Source organism: Rhipicephalus sanguineus, chromosome 8, assembly GCF_013339695.2.
Source record: "Rhipicephalus sanguineus isolate Rsan-2018 chromosome 8, BIME_Rsan_1.4, whole genome shotgun sequence".
Lineage (NCBI taxonomy): Eukaryota > Metazoa > Arthropoda > Arachnida > Ixodida > Ixodidae > Rhipicephalus > Rhipicephalus sanguineus.
Genome location: NC_051183.1, coordinates 19,466,002 through 19,487,904, shown reverse-complemented (window position 1 = coordinate 19,487,904; position 21,903 = coordinate 19,466,002). Strand labels below are relative to the sequence as shown.

The window sequence follows — 21,903 nt, the reverse complement described above, 5'->3', positions numbered from 1 at the left end:
CTTGAGAGTTTTTAGAAACGGTGCCGTAACAGCGCAGTTACACGCGTTTGATGACCGAAACGCTGCGATGGCTCGTTTCGCTCTGTCCTTCGCTACCCTCCGTCCGTCGGCTCGTCTCCTCTCCCAAAGCCGCTTTGCCCTCCTTGCCGAGTGCCCCTCCCAGCCTCACGTGATATACGGTTATCGCTGACGTGCTCTTTGAAACAGCGGGAACTTCCGGTTGCCGCAACTCCGGGAACTCCATGCTTCTCGGTTGCTGCTGTGTCGGCCCGTGCTCCGAGGAATCGTGCCGGTATGGGCCCTGTGTTGCGCGCCCGCCTTCAAATGATCGCCAACATGATGGACCCGTACGGTGACACGTGTCGCGGTTTTCCGTTTTTCCTGTCGGCCCTTTTGAAGCCAAGCAGCGCACACTGATGCCTGCAATCCATCGCAGAACACTGTCAGACTCAGTCCGCTCAGCTTATCAGTCCGCTAGGCGTGACTGTGCTGGTACGCTAGCGATCTGCAGGTTGCGTTACGTGCCGCAGTTGCCGATTCGAAATTGCGCGCACGTTGGCAATACGAAGAAGAGCAAGGAGCGCGGGCAGCTGCTTGCAGACTAACCGGAAGTCGTAGGTTCTCGTTCGACCAATCGAAGCATCGCCTGCATACCACATCAGAGATTCAACATGTTCCCGGTTCCCGTCACAGACGTTACTAGGGAGGCCGCAAAGGCCCCGAAAGGAGAAGAAATTGCGCCCGCGGCTTGTAGCGCTACCACGTGTGGCATCGTTGATCGTGACGGTATTCTGTCCACGAAGCGCGTGCTTGCTTGAAATGTTTCAAAAAATATCGGAGGTGGTTTAAGGGCCCTTTAAAACACATATGAAGAAAGCGTTGCTCCTCGACGAGTAAAAGCAGTAAAAACTGATTACAGTCGTATTGTCTGTATATGTGACGATAATCACGATAATAATAACGAAAGCGCGGTGAAATATGCAGTTTTATTTATGCTTTCAGTAAATTTATACGATTTTTAAGAAGAATAGCATACATTGCAGAGTTGGGATAAAACGTGACTGGTGTCCACTATGATTTGTACTGGTGAGACATAGAGAAGCGCTGCGTCAGCTGGAAACGATTTGTGTTAGTTTGAGATTTGTGGAGCATATATCAGTGCTGCACTAGCTAACGAACTCGCAAGAACAATGACCTACATTGTAGTACTGTTTGTGTATGCAGAAGTATTGATCACAATTGCTGTGCTTTCAGTAAAATTGTACAAAAAAGGACTAATTTTTTTCGAGGCATTTCCGTCACGGAAGTGGCGTCAGCAAACCGGCGCGTGGGTAGCTCAGAAAGAAATTAAGAGATAACTTTCATTAAGCTACCCGGCGGGAAATCGAACTTCCGATTAAACGAAAATTGAGCAAGTAAGCTCGACCTGGTGACTGCTATGCTGTAAACGCATGCACATTCCTAGGCGCGAGCGCATAATATGTGCTTCCCATAATGACAGGGATGGCACCAACCCCTAAGAGCTGTGAAGACACCTACAGCGCTGAAGTACTGAGGAGTGTCTAGGCGCGGTACGGTGAAGTCGTAACCGCGCCTTTTAGTTCACGGGAAAGAAGTATTAACCCATATATGCCCAAACTCAGAAAAATTGACAAAACAAACATTCTTTTTTCACAAAAACTGTACTTCTACTCTGAAACGAAAGCACAAGTTCTTTATTTACTGCCAGGTAAACGCAACACTGGTTTTCAAGCCGTCCTATACATGTAGGACACTGGGCATTAGGGGTGCTATGGGCGGGTGTGGTACGCCGTGAAACATTTCACGTGCACACCGACATTGCACTTCTTCCACTCCATGACGTCTTACACACAAAGCACGCGTTTGGCCGGAGAAAGCGGTCGGCACGTGGCAGCATGAAAAGCAAGCAATGTCTAGGCTTGCACACGTTGAGAATGAGGCCCGCTTGATGTGCTGTAGGTGGCGCTAGTCATCAGCTAAAGAAATAGCGATGTTAGAGTGCACCAATGAAGCGTCCTATATGTAGGACACTGGGCATATATGGGTTAAGCAACGAAAGCAATGCACTTAACCAAACATCTATGTAGACAGAAGGAAGCACAGTTAAAAGAAGAAAGCAATACTGAAAAGATCTCATGAGGTGGGTTCAAAAGGCGCGTTTCACTTTCGCGTTATGAAGGATCCAGGAATAATCTTTCCCACCATTTAGCATTGCGAAGTGCTGAACACATTGTACGTGACCACGTGGAATGTACGTGACGGTAACCCTCGACGTTTCGATAAGGCTTCAACGAGGCGAATCGGTATGGCGCGGTTGTGTTTACCGCGCTATGCCTTTACGCAAGAAACACGATAATTGACCACATCTCTTTTTTTGTTCTTTGTGTAAGAGTGCAGCGCAGTAAACAGTAGGATGTTTCGGTTTTGCGTGCATGCGCTATGAAAATTTTCTCCCCCCCCCCCCCCAGTGTAGGGTAGCAAACCGGACGCGCGTCTGGTTGACCTCCTTGCCTTTCCTCCCTCCCTCCTCCTCCTCCTTCTTAGTAATGCAGAGAGGCGTTTATAGTGAGAGGAAGCCCTAAACGTTGTTCTGCGCTATGCTGTTTCATACGTCAAGGTGCAACGCTATGGAAGCTATGCAAAATGTGTCAGTCCGCATGTATCTCGCTTGTATTTCGTGTTTGTAAATGCTGGTGATATACCGAGTATGAGCCTAAGCGTGAGGGATCTCGATGAGCTGCAAATGAAACACCGAAATACGAACGTGGCCTCCACGATTGGCTCCGACTGCGCGCTGCCGGAGCTAATCGCGGAGGCCACGATACGAAAAAGAAAGAGCCGCTAAGCGATCCAGAACAACCTACTGACAACCGTATAAACAGTGGGGTCTGTTTACTTCTAAGGCACCTGGCATCTTTCATTACTCGGCCTAAGAATGAAATGAAAGTCACATTGCAGGTGGTAAAATTAATTAACTCTTTCTTGGAGCGAACGCATCTACTGCAAGAAGTTTCGCCAGCTTCTATAGTATCTGATGTTTGAAACGGAGTATAGTAAAACACGACACTCAATTCTCGACGAACCTCAATCACGTCTCTTTCTCAACATTGCGCAGGCATATATCAAAAGGGGCCCAGGCGTAACAATGACGTCAACCAACTTGCCGTTGCCTGTGGGAGCGGTTGACCAAGGAGTCGTCGGCGTTGACAGCGTTGGCAGCGCCGCAGCAGTAGTCGCGGCGGCCTTCTACAACTTCACTGCGGATTTTGTCGAGTCCTCGACACGGGCTAGTGGGAGGCAAAACATGCCTTCGAGGCGTCAGCGTGTCGGTGCTGCGTCTCCTAGCCATCCGTCGGTGGCCATTCAGGTGCTGGACTTCCTCAACGCGGTCTATATGCCAGCCGTCATCTACCTGGGGCTCGTGGGGAACGTGCTCTCTCTCATCACTTTCCTCTTAACCAAGCTGAAGAACCGCGCCTCTAGCCTTTACATGGGAGCCCTGGCCATTTCCGACTCCGGCTTTCTCATCATACTTTCGTTCGCCTGGCTCAACGAGCGTGGCATCAACGTGAGTGATGGTCGAGTCCTCATTTTGACAGCGGAGCTGTTTAAAGCGGATGTTAATTCCAGGGCATTGTCTATGTAATGTCTAGGTAAATCCCTCGGTAATGTATAGTGTCTCGAATACCGGTGCAGCCATTAGGGAGTTTTAGCTTGTAACGTATACTTCTTTATGATTACCGTTACCGGATTACGTTTACCGTTTTACCGGAACTCGAGTTTCAGTAAAGTTTTTTAGCTGCCCAAACGTAAACCTTTACATACGCACGTAAACCTTTACGTTTGCGCAAACCACTAAATGGTGATGATAACAGCATTTAAACTACATTTAATTTAGATAACATTGAATTACGCTGCGGCAAAATCATTAGAGAGGTCTTTAGCGTGTGCAGTATCCCGGTATAAGCGAAGGGGTGTAGCAATACCAGGTTACCGGGCGATGGTGTCGACATCTTGTGACGCTTCTCGCAACCACAATCATGGACACGTTTGTTTTCGCTTAGTGTTCTTGAGGGGAAAAAATGATTAAAATGGCAACTCATTCGTAACAATGCCGCTGCAAAGCATTTGCGTTGGGAGTAGAATGCCCTATGTTTCTACAATAACAATTTTGTACTCGCCTGATACACCTTGGCCCTGCTATATGGCGCCACCTATCCAGCCTGTCAGCGTCTTTAGGCCTCTCACGTTTGCGGATTCGGTATTCTACGTCGCTCTAGCCTCGGTAATCCGGCTGAAATAAGGTGATCTTAAGTGGCGCTCGCACTTCAGCTTATTTTGACTCGGCGGCGGGAGTCTCCGCGAAGCGGATATCGCGAGTAGCCACGAACGAAGGTGGATTTGCGAGATAGGGCCGTAAACTTAAAGCCTATCCGGCGAGTAGTTTACGTTCCGTAAACGGTCGCGCATGCGCAGATTCCACCCCGTATCCGGTAACATGGTAACGTAAAGAAGTATACGTTACAAGCTAAAACTTTCTATTATCCTTAGTATGCGGTGTTTTCATACCCAAACTATAGGTTCATTAGGTAACGTTTACTCCTGGATGACTGAGGAATTTTGAGTTAATCCTGAGCAAACAGTCTTTGTATATGAAAAAATTCCGTGGAACGTGTCTGCGCAACTTTGTACGAACCGTCTTGAATTACACTGCCAGGTGTCGTTTTCGCTTTGCGGACTGCTGAAGGACATATCTGTGTAAGGCGGCAATTTGTGTCTGCGCGAAGAGCATGCATCCGGGAAAACAGCTAGGTAAAAACAACACTGGCAGCTTTAATGCTGCGGAGATGTAATGACGAAAGACCTCATGTGCTCTAGTGATTCTTCATTACAGTTCCTGCTCACTCACGGACGGCCACATTTTAACAGCGAATCTGTTTAACACCGAGGTATATCCCCGGGGATCATCGTCCGCACTTTCCAGCTCAGCTGCGAGAGCAAAGCCTTACGAGAGGGAGAGCGTGGGTAAAGCTAAGTGGGTGAGAAAGAAGACAAGTGCAGCGACTGAGAGAGAAAGGTATTGTTGTGGAGTGGGCTAAGGTTGGAGTGGAGTGGGCTAAGACAGCAGATGCAACGCTTTGGCGGTAGATGAGCAGGTGGTGTGGAGACGAGAGAGCAGGAACGCGAGTGGCTGTGCCGGGGAAAGCGGTCGACCAATGGTAGCGCGCGCTCGAGCACAGTGTGTGCTGGTAAGAGAAGAGCCGAACGTTGGTGAAACCGGATGAAAGGCGCGCTGATACCACCAGCTCCGCTAAGGCTGCGCATTCTTTTAGATGTGAAGCCTCTTATAGCGGAGTTCAATCCAGTGGTGGTGGCGGTGGTGGTGGTGGTGGTGTGCGGCGTGACCACCCTTACTGCGCATGCGCAAGCCCTCTCCAAACACCTCCTCTCCCTCTCCACTCCCCCTCTCCCATCCCCTCTCCACTTCCCATTTCCCCTCCCTTTTCCCTTTCCCTCACCCTCTCCGCTTCACCTCTCCCTTTCCCCTACCACTCTCCCCTCCCCTCTCCTCTCCCCCTTGAAACGCGGGCTCTACATGCCGAAACTGCTTCGCATCGCATCAGGTCCCCTTTAGCGGGAGATGTTTTTTTTTTTCATTTACATAAGTATCGGGTCCCAGAAGTCAAGAGTGGTCATGGACCACTTGGAAATTTTTGAGGATCCCGAAAACAACGGGTCAGATGCAACAGAGTGTGAGGAAGTTTAAGGGAAAGGCAAGCAGTTTAACCAGAATATAATTATCCAGTTGAATTGCATTCATGTACTTTATTTGGACCCTGACATTGTCATAATGACGTTGCGCTGCCTTCATAGGCTCTTCTAACATTCCATTCTCTCTATTCTCTCGAACGCTTGTCAACCTGGTACTGGCGCTACCAAGTCTTAGTAGCTTTTGCATCGCTAACTGAAGTATTCTATAACACACCCTTTCTCCTTACGAAAAATAGGTAGTGAACTGGAGGTATTTGGCTATCTCTTTATTTCCTTTGTCTTTTCTACCCTGCACCGGGGAAGAACCAAGGGGAGACAGGGAGGTAAGAAAGAAAGGAATGAGAGAGAAACTAAAAGCACAAAAGGAAAAACACCCACTCAAACACGTGAGATTTATAGTCTTTCCAAGAGTCCGGTTTATCGCAGGAACTTCAGCTGCACATTCGTCACTTTCTGGTTAGAAGCTCCACGTTCCGGCATTTCATTATCGATTGCTCGGACACCGGCTGGTCGTCGACGAGTGCTAACGTCGCTGAGAGAGACTGTCTTTGGGAGCAGTAGACAAACTGCTGCAAGAAGAACTGCGAGCTGGGTCACCAGCTCTCGTTGATGTTGTGTGAAAGCTTTTGTGTTTTCACTCTTGCTGCCTTACTACCATGGACGTCATGCTTGTAGCCATTGCAGAAGCATCGTTGTAAACATGGCAATGGCGCTTCTGCAGCCAACCAGCTAATCTATTTAGAGTTGCTACAAATAAAAAGTCCACAGTTTACTATCCGCACTATATTACGGCTCATTCATATAAATTGGCTGCTTTGCGCAGGTGTACCAGCACGGGCTCTGTCTCGTCACCGTATTTTTCACCTCTGTCTTCTCCTGCTGGTCCGTGTGGTTGACGGTGAGCTTTACGGCCGAGAGGTTTGTCGCAGTGCGCTACCCTCTCTGGAAGCTGCAGACCAGCTCTCCCAGCAGGAGACCACGTCTCGTCATAGGCACCACTGCGATTCTGAGTTTGGCTCTCAATGCTCCCTTGTTGCTGTTCGTGAGAGTCGGTGACGGAGAGTACTCTGACTGCAGCCTTCACCCCGAGTACGAGAGGTGAGCTTGACCTAAGTGATGTCACCGTCGTACGTCGTAGGTTACCTCGTGAAAACAACTCACAGGGTTCCTTATGCATTACCGAAAAATTACTCGAAGGCGAAAGCCATCTTTACTTTTTCTTCTCAATAGATTGTATTGATTCCCCCACCACTTAAAGTTTTCTGCATTTGCTATCGTTTTGCCCTGCCTCAGGAATGGGTGACATTGCAAGCTTTCTGCACCTCATGTGCCTAGGGGATTGGCCCACATATGACCAAGTGATGATGTCGCGCGATGACGTCATAACGTGCCGTCTATGACATTATGATGACGTCACACATTTTAGGGGCGAAACTTCTCTTAGTCTAACCTTGTCACGTCTCCGTTGTCCGGCGTAACCACCTTTGCAAACTGCCCACTACTACGTCTTTGCAAACATCCCACTACGACCCATCACCGATCCATTACTTCACCGACCATAAAGCCGTTATAATGAAGGGGGAACGGAAGCCAACTTTGCAAACTGCCCACTACTTCGTCTTTGCAAACATCCCACTACGACCCATCACTGATCCATCACTTCACCGACCATAAAGTCGTTACAATGAAGGGGGAACGGAAGCCACGTCTAGCTACCTTTACGAATAATAAAATTTCTTGTATAAATATATACAGTGTTTTTCACGTCTTTGATGATGTACTGGGCTATCGCTTTGATTACTGCTGGGCGAAACCAGTGAAGATTTCGCGGTGGAACCATGATTGCTTCAGGAGCTTCGCCCAAGCTGTTCATCATTCACCCGTGGATATGCTGTGAATTTTTTGTGGTATGTGACGTTACGATGACGTCATAGGGTGGCGTCATCGCATGATTATTTTAGATGCGAAGCAGCTTTTGCGCTGGGCTTTGTGGAAAGTTCCATTGGCAACCGTCGGCTTTCTAAAACCTACCATAGCCATCTGTAACATATTGAGCGCGCGCTCGCGCCAACGAGGAGTCTTCTTCTTCTTGTTCTTCGACCGCCTTGATGATGATACGTGTAGAGCACTTTAGGGGCCCGGGCTGCCGTATGCTGTCCTAGCTTGGAGTAACGCAGACAAAACCACGTGTACTGGCACGCGCTAGCGCGTTCGGGCCTGTGTAAGGGGGTTGGCAAGACGCTGTGGCCTTTCCCCCTTACACTCTCTCAGCAATCACGTGATGGCGTCGGGGAACGAGATTCTGCAGACGCGCGATGAACCCGCGTGGCGTGCTCCATCAAGAGTTTGGGACGGGTAATAGCAACTACAGTGAATGCATAGCATGCAAGGACGCGCTGGTGTGCTCCACATGCAAGGACACGTTAACATTAGGCATTTGCCCGTGATGAACAGAACTTAAGGTCGACCTATGCGCTCCTTCGCATCCCCACATGGTTCCCTTGAGGGGGAGATGGTGAATTTTTTTGCAACACTCGTGCTGATACCGACGCTTACGGTCACTCGTCGTGTTAGATGGAGCATCTAAGACTTTCGCCTTAGTAAGTAAATTTTTTTAAATTCTGGAATTTTACGAGCCAAAACAACGACATTCATATGAGGCATGCCATAGCGGAGGACTCCCGCATAGTCGCCACCACGTAGAATTCTTTAACGTGCAACGTAATCTAAGAACACGGGTGCTCTTGTATACAACCCCCATTGAAACGCGGCCGCAGTGGCCAGAAATTGAACCCGCGTTTTCGCACTGCAAGCTTGACCCCTTAGCCGCTAAGCTACTACTGCTACCCGTGAAAATAATGCAACCAAGATATTATAAGGGATATATCTAGCTCGGCTGGTTGGTTTCGGTTCGGAAGCATGCAAAGTCTTTTTTTTTTTCTTTCGATGTGGATGTTTAGGAACGTACACCGGAAACAGAAATCATAGTAAGACCTGTGGAGCGTCTTAAGCTGTGGTTTACGTTCAGATAAGATAAGCTATTGTGCGAGCTGTATGAGCTAGATGATTTCATTTGCGACATTTGCGTGGCATTCTCGGAACGCAAACCAGCTGTTTATAGAAAATGGTTGCTATGCCCTAATTGTCTCTGTTTATGCCGTAACACGTTTCATTATAGAAATCTTTCATTTTAGCAGTTTGGTAACGTGTTATAGGTACGCCGCAACTTAATGTTTGTCACTGTAAAGTATGCTCATGTGCTGTCAAGTTTGAAGTGTATAACCTGTCTAAATGGTGATGCTCTTCAAGATATTTGAAGGTTCAGCGCCGTACTCAAGAACTCAGAGAAACGTTATGAAGCTTTCGTTGATCCATCTGTTGAACCGATCATTCTCTCAGCCATTCGCCGAATTGACTACTCAGGCTTTGAATTATTCATACTTTAAGCCAACATATTACTGAATAATTCAACGAAATTGGTCTTAGAAATTAAAATTTGGGCGTAGGTGGAATAAAATTCCATTGAACGGTGTCATCGCGTCCCAAGAAAGATAAGACGTGCCCATCCGGAAAAAAAATCATGCGCCAACAAAGCAAGCTGTGTAATCCCAAGAGCGGTAGCAGTTCGCGAGATTGAGCTTTTCGAAAACGTGAGAAAAAAAAAAACGTTGTACGTAATGACTGAGACGAAATTAAATTAATAGGGCTTGGTTAAAGAAATGAGAATGCTTCGCAGAAACCCGAGAACGTTTCTTTTTAAATGCGAGGTGATCGCCACGCTTAGAGAAGAAAAAAAAACGCACATGTTGAATGTAAGCCAAGAGCTTAAAGGCTCTTGTTGCTTAAAGGCCGCAGCCTGGAATGAAAGTGAACGGTAGCACGATATGAGGCTCAATTAATCAGTGGAAACAAAAGCTAGATCCCGTTCACCGTGTAGGCGGTGGTCTCCGCGGATGGGTAGTTATCTGCTTCACATACTCTCGCAGCCGGCTTTAGGAAAAACGCACCCTGACCAAGCTATTCATCTTGGCTGATGAGAAAAAATGGTGTCGTAGGTAAATTGAACCTTTCTTTTCTGTCCCTTCTGGTTCTTTCTTTTTTTCTTATTTATATATGAAAAACAGGGCATTTAGACTACGTTAAAGCTGGCTATTCCATCTTCGTGAAATTAGTATTGAAGAAACACGTAACAAGAACAACTAGAAAGAATAAAAGAATAAGAAAAAAAAGTGTTGAGAAGAGCTATATGCATATTGGATCTCTGGCGTGCAAAGAATGGGCAAAGTCTAAGGGCAGAGTCCAGGGCATAAATGGTGGGCAGGTAAGGTCCGTACAAATAGGTTCTTTCCCCTCGTCCTGATATGCCCACTCTCAGATGATAACACTGACGGAGCTGTGGTATGAGAGCTCAAAGATGTGAAAAAGAAACAGTATTAACATACAATCGTTATTATATGCAAGGCTTGAATAATGTCTGGAAGCAGAAGCGTAAACCTTGTTCTCAAATTTTGTAAAGCGGCAAATAGCTGTTCAGTAAAGAATATTTGCTACGAAAGGTTTACATTTTATTTTCTTACGTTTTGACTGCAAGTAATTTCAAACGTTTAGTTATGAGCGTATAAACCCGACTGCGCGATGAAGACATAAACTTTGTTTTGCTTACCTTCGCCTGCAAACAGTGCAACTTGGACACTGAAACAAAAGAAACTTGATTCAAGGCATTGCCGAGTTACTAAGTCAATATGGGAGCAAAGTCAACTTAAATTAGGACAGATCGCCAGGTATGTTGTCGGTGATGTAAAATTTGTACATACAAATTTCGTTACATTTATATCCTAATTGCAACATTACAGGTAAAGACTACTTTCATGGACTTTCCTGTCTGTCGGTTTCATTAGGTTGAGTACACAACAAAGAAAACGAGCCCTTCATAGATTCCCCTTCGTTCTTGCACTGAAGTATGCGTTCCTAGGTTCCTGTACGACTAAAATTGTTCGTCTTTTCTTGCAATTTCAGTGCACTCTACTACCTGAACCTCTTGGACACGGTGCTCACCTTCATCTTACCGTTTCTGCTCATCACTTTCATGAATTTCATGATTTCCCGCGCCATTTACCGGTTCTACGTTCGCTACAAGAGACAGCGCGCCATGCCTGACGTGCACATGGACTCTCATATCTCCAGCAGTAAGTGTAGTTCTCTATAAACCCTTTAAGACACGCATTATAATCAACTGTCTATAAATGCGTGAAACTTACAGAATTGGATGCCAAGGTCCTGTAGACCAAATTTAAAGCAAGTTCAAATGTTTGAATAAATTGTAGTGAATGCTACAGCAATCATTTTTATTTACAATGTAAATACCTATCTAATTCTACTACACTCTTAATCAGGTCCTCATTAAATGCTGGTTGTATCCAGGAAGCCAGACAAAAAATCTGCGGTTTCCTGGTTATACCTATCGCTTTAACCGGGACCTGATTATGAGTGTGCAGTCAGTCATAATATATTTCTCTATAAACCCATCTTACCCAGTTAAGACAGGCATTATGATCTACGGTCTATAAATGCGTGAAATTTACATAATTTGATGCCAACGTCCTGTAGACCAACGTTAAAACAAGCTCAATTGTTTGAATAAATTGTAGTGAATGTTACAGCAATTATTTTAATTACAATGTAAATATGTCATTATTCTACACTCAATAATGTTATAATTCTCTATAAATCGAATTCAACGGCCCACTCAAATTCTGCGTTAGTTATCTGCGGGAAATGAGCATTTCTAATAAAGTACAAATATTTTTTTTTTCAAATTCCTGCCGAAACGTCTCACGTCCAACGTCTCGTCAAACGCAGTACTGCCTTCACCAAGCGATCGTGTGTAGCAAAGTATTTCAACCCGAAGTGATACAAACAAACTTTAGGCAAGAAGAGTGTTTAATTTACCATTATCCCAATGCTCGTGGTCTCTTCTATGCTAACAGTGCACGGAAATGGTAAAAGCAGGTCGCGTCTCCAAATGAGGATGCCGTGTCGCAAAGGGTTACCACAGATACCACACTAGTATGATTACTATGCAACGTGGGGACCCAAGAACTATGGTGACCCACGGACTAAACACAAGGTGCGTACTTACAGGCAAAACGAAGGAACCGAGAAGATATGCCAAGCTAATCCATGAAAACCTTGCCTGGGTACCTTATCTCGAATGAGGTGCATGGCTTCTATGTACATATTTAGTTTACAGGTCATGAGAGTCGTGCGTGATGCGATCTAGCGAGATAGAAAGAAGCTTCGTATTGCATTCGAACTGTTTCTCAGAACTCATTTAATCAACGAAGGTGGCGAAATGAGCTCTTCGGCCGGTCATAGTTGAAATGTCATCTAGATTGTGCTGCCAAATATTAGACACAAGAAGAAATGGCGATGACGAGACAAGTGCTTGTCTCGTCCTCTTCGATTCTCCCTGTGTCCATGCTTTGCTGCGCTATCTAGATAAGAAATATCAGTCAGACAGTTCCGTTGTATTATTCTCAGGAAGAATATCTACCAACTCTACTCGTATGCTTCTGGAGAACGCGGTGAAACGTTGTACCAATAGCTCAATAACACGAAGGAAAAGATGCGATAGTTTTTATTAACCTATAGCAAGATACACCAAGGAAAATACACCAAGGAAATACACTATGGAAAGGAAAGCAAAAGCACCAAGGAAAACCGAGAAAAGCGTGAGACAAGCTTTAACTTTTAATTCATTGCTAGATTGCAGTCAGGATATACGAATGCACGCGCAAGAAATAAGGGAAATTGATTGGAATGTTTAATAATTAACAACTATAACAATAAAGGTGCGTTATGAAGCAAGAAAAGCCTACGGTTAGTATTGCGGAGAGAGAGGTGACAAAACGCAAAAGCAAAGCATAAAGCGATTAGCATGGTTACAACACCTAAAAAGTTGGGTTTATTGGTAATCCCAGCGACAACACCCGTATTCTTGATGCTGCATTAGTTAACAAAAATCGACTAGACGATACATGAGGTAAATGTGTCTCTCTCTATAACGTCTCAGTTTTACGGTACTCTACAAAGCTTTCAAAACAAAAACATTTCCAACTAACTAAACGTTCACCAGCGTATTTGAGGTGCCTTGTACTTCAATTTATGCAACTCTTACTCTGAAGTGGGCTTCTACGTGATGGCTTTCCTATTTTTTGGTTTCTATGTAGGTAGAATGGTTTAACTTAAAGAAAAAAAAATCAGCCCTTCTACTACTGTGAAGAGTGACGTCAACAAAGCCGTGACTATGGTGGGTCTGGTATAGTGAATATTGCTATAATGAATTTATATGGTACCATTATAGACTATATTGAGCGAATACAAAGACACATACTCAAAGCTCCCGAATTTTTTCTTCCGAAGGACGCATAATATTTAACCAACAGCGGCCAGTGGCGGTCTCAAAATAAAATCCTGTACTGCATAAGAAATTACGTTCTTCTGAAAACACAAAATGGCAGGACATCCGTTTGTTATACAGGTCGTCTTGTATTCGAAGCAAAACTGTTCACGCCTTTCTGGCATGCCAGCGAGATCATACCCCTTTATGTTAACTTTTACGCCATGTGCATTTTTGCGATGCAAGTACGCTGGATTAGTCGAGTTATTCAGTCCGCCGAAAATTTTGTTTCTGTGCGTTTCTTGTCCGCGGACGCGATCCGCCATTACCTGTAGTCAGATAAAACTTAAGAAGTCCGGAAAAACCCCGCCCAGAAGAGCGAAGCGCTGCAGCTGACCCTTCAGCGACTGAAGAAATAGTCGCGCTAATGCACTCAGCAATGTTCCCCGTAGGCGGGGCCACCAGCCGCCCAGCTCACGACGTCGGTCCGGAGGAGTGCGCACTCATTGGCACAGACTTGTGTGCATCCGTCTTTAATGCGGAAATGCCGCAGACTTCTAAAGTTCTAGCCGACTATAGCCGTACGCAGTTTCACTGTAAAGGATTCCAGCAAAGTGTTGCCTGTGTTGCATATTCTGAAACATGGCCTCCATTTCTTCCCACCCCACTCCTCTCTTATTCAGCTTCTTCACCCAGTAGGCTCAATGGGAACACGGTGATCTCCAAGGATGGTACAATAACGGCGACCAGTGGAGGAGGAATCGCTCACGCGACTCAGATCAGCGTGACACGCATGCTCCTGCTGGTGTCCACTGTCTTCATGCTCCTGAACCTGCCGAGCTACGTCATGAGAATCTACGTGTTCCTGCTGTCCCTGGGACATTCGGATCTTCCTGATGCCAAGCACAGCTCCCTGCCTTACGTGCTGCAGCGCTACTTCATGCTACTGTACTACACAAACTTCGCCATCAACTTCGTCCTGTACAACGCCAGCTCTCGGATGTTCCGATCCACGCTGTGCGAGTACATGCAAGGCAGGTGGCACGCACTCCGAGAGTCAATGGCCGGCATTCGATCGAGCCTGGGCCGGTCTTCCACTAGCCAGAACGAAGACATCATCATTTGAACAAGTGCTGGGCAACTACTTCAACGAGGAGCATTGACTCAGCGCTCAGTAATGCTCAATCGTGCCACCTGACTGCTAACGTAATCGAAATCTATCGCGTCGGTACTCAAACGGCACTGTTGGTCCTTCCTTCAACATTTTCTCAGTGAAAACAGGACTGCAGGAAATCGGAGGTGCATTCAAGGTTGCAGATATCAACCATATTATCGCTGGCAGGGCTCGGTGATTGGCTGGTGAAGAAAAGCGGCCATCCAGTCGCTTCAGTCATTGAATACGCGAGATGCTACGCCATAAAAAGCGACTCGCTCGCCGATAGTAAGCGCTCCAGAACACGGCCTCTGTTTGCACGTGCTAGCATTCTAGGGCATTGCTTTTGTTTGTTTGTTTGTTTGTTTGTTTGTATGTTTGTTTGTTTGTTTGTTTGTTTGTTTGTTTGTTTGTTTGTTTGTTTGAACCAACGCTTCTCTCTCTAGCATTGTGGAAGCCTTTGGCAAGCTCGGTGCACGGAGCCAACACCTGACGGTGGCAATTAGAAGAGTCATTTTTTATCGCTGCTTTGTGATAAGAGATTACCACCTGTATTCCGTACCTGATATCCAGACCGAGTGAACTGAGTCGACGTCAGTTTGCCAACTGCAAGACCGTGTAATAACTGGAAAGTGCAGGCTTGATCAATATGAAATTGAACACTTAAATGGTCTGTAATAGGTCATAGTGGCTTAACGCAGTTCTCAGGCCTAAACGGGTCCACAGCCCCAAATGTTCGGTTCTTGCCCTCACATCTCAAGTAATCGTTGCCTAAATACACTCTCGGTGTTCCCTTTCATATTGCACTAGACTCTATGCCCATGCCACCGACAGGTTTCACTTCTGACTCACAACAGTGCGTTGTACATACCTCACCGAGCAGGGTAATTATGTAATCCCTACTACTGTGTGATAAGATGGTTCAACACCTGTGTGACTCATGAATTTAAGCTTCATTCCTGCTTCTTTCGCGAGCTCACGTGTGGTCACAGGTAATTTATTTACCATGATATTGGTTATGATGGGTTGTGACTGCATGTCCCAGGTGTCTGATTCATGATATGACGCTTAGAATGAATGAATGAATGAATGAATGAATGAATGAATGAATGAATGAATGAATGAATGAATGAGGTACGTATTTACCATGTTATTCAATACGATGGGCTCTTGCGGAATGTGGGAAAGCTACAGTCAGCGGTCAAAGCTTAAATTAGTAAATGATTAGTGAATGATTGAGTGATTGCTGGGACGAAATAATTAATAAATGTTTAAAAAATGTTGTAGCTGGAAAGAAAGCATTGCTATAAGCTCTGTTATTGTGATATGTATGACCAAAATATTTGGTTGTGTACAATATAAACTAGCGTTGCAGATGAGCTTTTGCAGACCTCGATATCTGTTGTTACACACCTTACTCCGTCAAAGGCAAATGCATTTCACTGTAATACAGTAGAATATCGTTGGCACAACCTTGACGGAACCCGTCGCATACGACGCATCATCTTAAAATTGTATTATCCGGAAGGTCGACGTCCCTGACGCCACCTGTGGCCTCCACCACCTCCCTTCTCACGTGCTTATAAATCAAGAGGAGTCAAACGAACCTATAGGCTTCCTCTGAGATGCGAAGCTAGTGCTTGTTACACAACAGCTAATGAATGGCGCTGTTGCTCTGGTTTTCGGTTCACTTTACATCTGTAAGTTCACTTTCGACATTTGGTGACCTGTATGTCGTCAGTTCACATGTTCTTCTGCCTTCTCCCTTCGATCCACATTGTTCGTGAATACCTCAAGTGCTTAACCTCGTACAGTGCAGTACAAGGCTGTGAGTTTTAATGTGCCAGTGAAAACTCTGCAGTCGTATAATATAATTTCCGATGAATACGTGATCTAAATAATTGTGTGAAACTACGTTGTTCCCATCGGACGTTGACAGTGAGAAAGAAAAGAAACGTATTAACCTGGAAAGGGTATTATGCGGATTTGTGTAAACAATGTTCCACTGCAACTGCTAGTAGCGTGAAATTTTGAGTCATGATACTTCAAATCAAAGACTATTTGGACAATAATGAAGTAAAAACTGAAAATTGATATCTCTGGGAAAAAAAACTCAAGATCAGGGTCTGCTGAAGATACTACAAGCACATCTCTTAATATCCTGCACATCACTTCACATATAACATGTTGATACTTTTATTCTCAGTAGGAGCTTTCACCTATATACATCTGCGATGTCATCATGGCACAAAGACGCAGAATGATTTCGCTTAGTGATGGAAACTCTTCTCGACCTTCTTTGTGGTGCTTAAGAGAGCTTTTTGTTGAGCCAGTTGGTGTACGTTCATAATTGCTTAGAGAAAACAATCACAAGAAAGGACACGGCACAGAGCGTCACTAACAACTTATAGTCTTAGTTGAGTTAGTGATAAGGTCAGAGTTGTTATTGGCGCTCTGTCCCGTGTCCTTTCTTGTGATTGTGCTCTCTTGCCCCTTAAAAGCAACTTGTGGTGCTGTTTTTCAATGAAACCGCTCAACTTCATATAGATGTTGAAAGAAGACCAAGCTGCGTGTTGATTTTATCTGTGATTTTTTTAGTCTGTGATTTGATGTGAGCACAGTTCGTCGCCTCATGCAACCATGCCTAGTGGTAGCTAATGTGTTACAATATGACAATGCCGGTGCCAAGCATACTATAGGAGTCTCTGGTTGCGAAAAGTTTTTATCGCTGAGCTTGCCAGTGAATTAAATTAACGTACGGCGCTCTTGAAGACCCCCCTTTATCTACTGAGAAATCGAAAGGTGAAGATATCACCATTGTTCGTGCTTATCTAAGCTTTAGAATCGATTGGTTAGTGATCATTAGTGTTTATGAATGAATGAAATGAGAACATAATTTTTGAGCTAAGTACGCGTTTATGAAAAGATGTTAAAAGCAGAGAAGCTATTTTCAGGTGCTACTTTAGGGTGCTTCACGATAGACGTATTTCCTGTTGTCAGTATTGATCATACTATCTCTCGCGCAAATGATAAGCTATTGTGCGAAGATGGGACATAGCATAGCATTTTTACAATACAAACACAAAACAAAGACAAATAAGACGGGAGAAGAGTACAGACACGCGAAAGAATGCGTGTCTGCCACAACTGCTACTTTAGGGCGCTTCATAATAAACGCATTTCCTGTTGTCAGTATGCATCTTAATATCTCATGCCCAAATGATAAACTATTGTCAGAAGATGGGACGTAACGTACAGGTTTTACAATAGAAAACAAAAAAAACGGAACCAAAACGCCAGGAGAGTACAGACACGCAAAAAATGCGTATCCATGATGCCACAACTACAATATATACACCATAAAATAATGAAAGGCATAATTAAATGCTGGTTAGCGTAATCTAGGAACAAGTCAGGAAACGGGTGACGTAATAAAAGAAGCTCAGAGTGACATTTCTAAATGTGTTTTTATGTGGCATCATTAAAAGCTCTACACTTAATTTACAATCTCGTGCAATTTCTATGAAATATTGCGAGACGAATCATTTACAAATATTGATACCGGAAACGAACAAAACACACCTGTCGAATGATTACCACTCGGAAGTCGATTTTCCTACGCGGACACTGCATTCGCATACACTTATAACGTTACACCTTGAGTAATTTCTTGTCCAGTGGGAGCGGAGAGAGAATGACACCACCACAAACGAATGTTCATTAATAATAATAATAATATCTGGGGTTTAACGTCCCAAAACCACGATATGATTATGAGAGACGCCGTAGTGGAGGGCTCCAGAAATTTCGACTACCTGGGGTTCTTTAACGTGCACCTAAATCTAAGTACACGGGCCTCAAACATTTTCGCCTCCATCGAAAATGCAGCCGCCGCGGCCGGGAATCGATCCCGCGACATTCGGTTCAGCAGTCGAGCGCCATAACCACTAGACCACCGTGGCGGGGCAACGAATGTTCATTTTTCTCTCATTAAAGAAGGCAACATGAAATCCCTAATGTGAAGAATACAGTGAAATCATAGTTAGTTCTTGTTACCAGGAAGTGCATTGATAAATGGAACTCTAGTTGCTTACAGGTCAGGTCGTAGCATCCTTCCGTCTGTTCTCTCACAATCAAGACGTTTCGATAATAATAATAATAATATGTGGGATTTTGCGTGCGAAGACCACGATATGATTGTAAGGTATGCCGTAGTGAAGGTCTTCGAAAATTTCGACCAAATGGAGTTCTTTAACGCGCACTGACATCGCACAGTAGACAGGACACTACCATTTCGCCTCCACCGAAATGCGGCCGCCGCAGCCGGTATCGAACAGGCGACCTTCGGGTTCGCAACCGAGAACCGTAACCACTGATCCACCGCGCCGGACTACTGACGTTTCGAGCATTACACCTGTAACCTGGTGTTTACAATGTGTTGCATGTTGTGTACAATGTTGGTTCATTGTTCATCGTAATAAAATGAGTGCTTAAGTGTGCGCTGGTGTCATTTCATCGACCATCTTGTGAGAGGAGCTCGTATACTCCCCTATTTTTGCAGAATCAATGACTCGAAGCATTTCTTTCAGTACATTGTCTTAAGAAGAGTAACTCTTCGCTGTGGTTGCTGTGGTTCTCGAGATTCGTGATGGAAGTCATTGATTCGCACTGACTACGTATGTCAACGGGTGGCACTGCCAAATTGTCAGGGTCAGAAGTTAACCAATAATGAGCTGCCTTCCACAGAACAACTAGAAATTAATAATTCCAATAAGAGGTGCTGTACTTCTATTCAAGTGAGAAAGCGCATAGCAAAATCACTTTAGATGACCAGCTTACGAACATACACTCTAAAAATAAAGGGGGCATAACATTATAAGGGTTACACCATTCAAAACTTGTTTCTTACTTCAAAGATTACATGAACACGGATATCCAATTCTAAAGGTGGTAGCTACGTCTACGCCCGCATCCGTGCATATAGAGACTCTCAATTGCATTGTTTATGCACTGAAAGACTTGAATTCGACGCCAAAAGTCCACTATGAAGCTGTCTTTTAAGCTTTGACGTACTATCGCGCTCAGTATGAGCTACACCCCGCGAGCGCGTGGGTGAGCGCTCTACAAGGTTGTACAGTGACGCCGATCTTGGCATATTTTCGAGTTATTGGGAGAGAGTTTGGCTGTTCCTGCGAACGCGCATCGCCTCCACTTGCGTTTTCCCTCGCCCTCGTTTTGCCCTGCGGTGATATCAGTTTAGAAAATGATAACTTCGCTCGTGAAAGCAAGCAAGTGGGGACGATACGCGCTCGCAAGAGCAGCCAAACTCTCTCCCGATAACTCGAAAATATGCCAAGATCGACGCGACCGTACAACCTTGCAGAGCGCTCGGCCACGCGCTCGCGTGATGTAGCTCATACTGAGATCGATAGTACATAGTTTGGGCATAGTACAACGTGTAGTCTGGGCATAGTACAACATGAGCACTAACAGACATGCAGACATGCAAAACTGGACATTTCCCTTGCGATTCCGGAAGGAGCTTGCAGCGACTCTTCATGCTCAAGTGACAGCTGAGCTACTTGAGGCTCACAAATATTGCATAAAGCCAACCAACTGCTGAATAGCCTGGCCGTTAATTCCCACAGGGCAAGCGGAGAATGCAGTCGACAGGTGCGCGAGGGGGGGAGCGTAGGAGAGGAAAGAGAGGGGGAGGAGACGCGCATGCGCTGGCGCTGATCGCGGCGTTGCGCAGGAGAGGGTGCGGGGTAGTGGAGAGGAGGTGTGTGGAGAGGGTTTCCGCATGCGCAGTAAGGGTGGTCACGCCGCACGCCACCACCACCACCACCGGATTGAACTCCGCCATAAGATGCTTCGCATCTAAAAAAGAAATGCGTGTAATTATTAGCTCTCTTGGCGAAGCCCCCTTGGCGAGGCTCAGAACACCAGGAGTGACAGGAGTCTGCTTTTCTCAGCTCGCAACCGGAGCTACAGCTTCGGACAGTCGGCTGGGCCAGAGGGGTCGGCGAAGCACACAAGCGTCCGGCCATCTAGAGCGGCCCGAGGACCCACCATTTTCCCATTTCCAACTCCCCATCACGCCCATCACACGATTCTTTACGATTCTTTCATGAATCACTAACGTTGTTTACCTACCTATCTTAAATTAGAGGCGCAATGCTAAAGGGACAGCGGAGATGATGCGCACCTAGGTCTTCCTAGCTTTTCCTGTCTAGTTGAGTTTTCCAACTTCTCTCTTTGTTTCTTTCTCTACTTCTTTCTTCTTCTCTCTTTTCTCGCTTCATAAGTATGTCTTTTCTTAGTCCTGTCTATTTCTATTTCTTTCTTTCTCTCTGTCTCTCTCTATTTATTTCGCCTTCTGGGTCTTTCCGTCTTCCTTTATATCTCTTTCTCTCGATCTTTTTCTTACTTTCGCTTTCTTTAATTCTTGGTCCTGCTCTCCTTCTTTCTGTTTCTGCATTTCGTTCCCTCTTTCTCTATATCTTATGCTTTACTTTCTCTCTTCCTCCTTTCCCTTATCCTCGACCACACTTCCCTTTCCCACCCACCTGCCGTACTTTACAATACAAGGCTATGCTATGCTCTGCTAGCGTGCCTGGACCGCCGAGCAGTTAGGACGCTCGCCTTCGAATCGTAGGGTACGCGGGTTCGAATCTCGCCTCGCTAAGAATTTTCCCCCCGAGTTTCTCTCTTGCTCACTCTTGATTTCACTTTTTTTCTCTCCCTCTGTACTGGTTGTCTCATTCATCAAAGTTATTGTATCGCGCGCCGGAGAAATCCGCGCACGAAGTAGAAGACGATGAAGACGCGAACGAAGAGAGCGAGTGTCAGTTCGTCTCTTGGAAGTTATTGTGATCAGGTTAATACGGCAGTCTGGTCTACAGCGCAATCGCTCTGTCATACTCTGTGTTTCATATCCTATCTGTGTTTCATACGTTATCTACTATTCCATTTTTCATTTTATTTATTTCTTTTTTTATCATTCTTCATTTTTGAAATCATCTTCCAAATTTTACGCAACGAGTTCTTGGCCAGCCCCCCAGAGTGGGGTATGTGCCATGGTGTAGAAGGAAGGAAGGAAGGAAGGAAGGAAGGAAGGAAGGAAGGAAGGAAAATAACTTTATTGCGTCCTGCAGAACGCGACTGGGTTGCGCACCCGGCTCAGTAGGGACCGGCAAGCCGAGCCTGCCGGCCACCTCGCGGGCCCGCTGGACAGCCGTGAGCTGATCATTGGGAGCGGGGCTGCGTAGAAGCGTCTCCCACTCCTCCAAGGTGAAGCTTGAGTCCATGGCTTGGCACATGCTGAGGATATGCTCTAATGTGGCTGTCTCGCCGCATGCCGAGCATAGTCCGTTCGGGAAGACGTCCGGGTATGTCTCGTGAAGATACGCAGGACTGGGATACGATTTGGTTTGGAGTAGTCGAAGGGAGACTGCTTTGGGTCTGTTGAGGTTAGGGTGCGGAGGAGGGTAAGCCCTTCGCGCCAGGTAAAAGAATTTAGTGATATCGTTATACGAGTACGGCGCGTCCCTGTGGC

General features: G+C 45.6%; 1 protein-coding gene across 1 annotated transcript; it reads left to right on the top strand.

Annotated features, from left to right (window-relative positions):
- Window positions 1-3,166: 3,166 nt before the first annotated feature.
- LOC119403060 (pyrokinin-1 receptor) lies at window positions 3,167-14,362 on the top strand. Its single transcript, XM_037670010.2, has 4 exons — window positions 3,167-3,589; window positions 6,617-6,891; window positions 10,810-10,979; window positions 13,876-14,362. Exons 1-4 carry the CDS (start codon window positions 3,167-3,169, stop codon window positions 14,316-14,318), a joined length of 1,311 nt encoding a protein of 436 aa, XP_037525938.1. The 3' UTR covers window positions 14,319-14,362.
- Window positions 14,363-21,903: the final 7,541 nt, after the last annotated feature.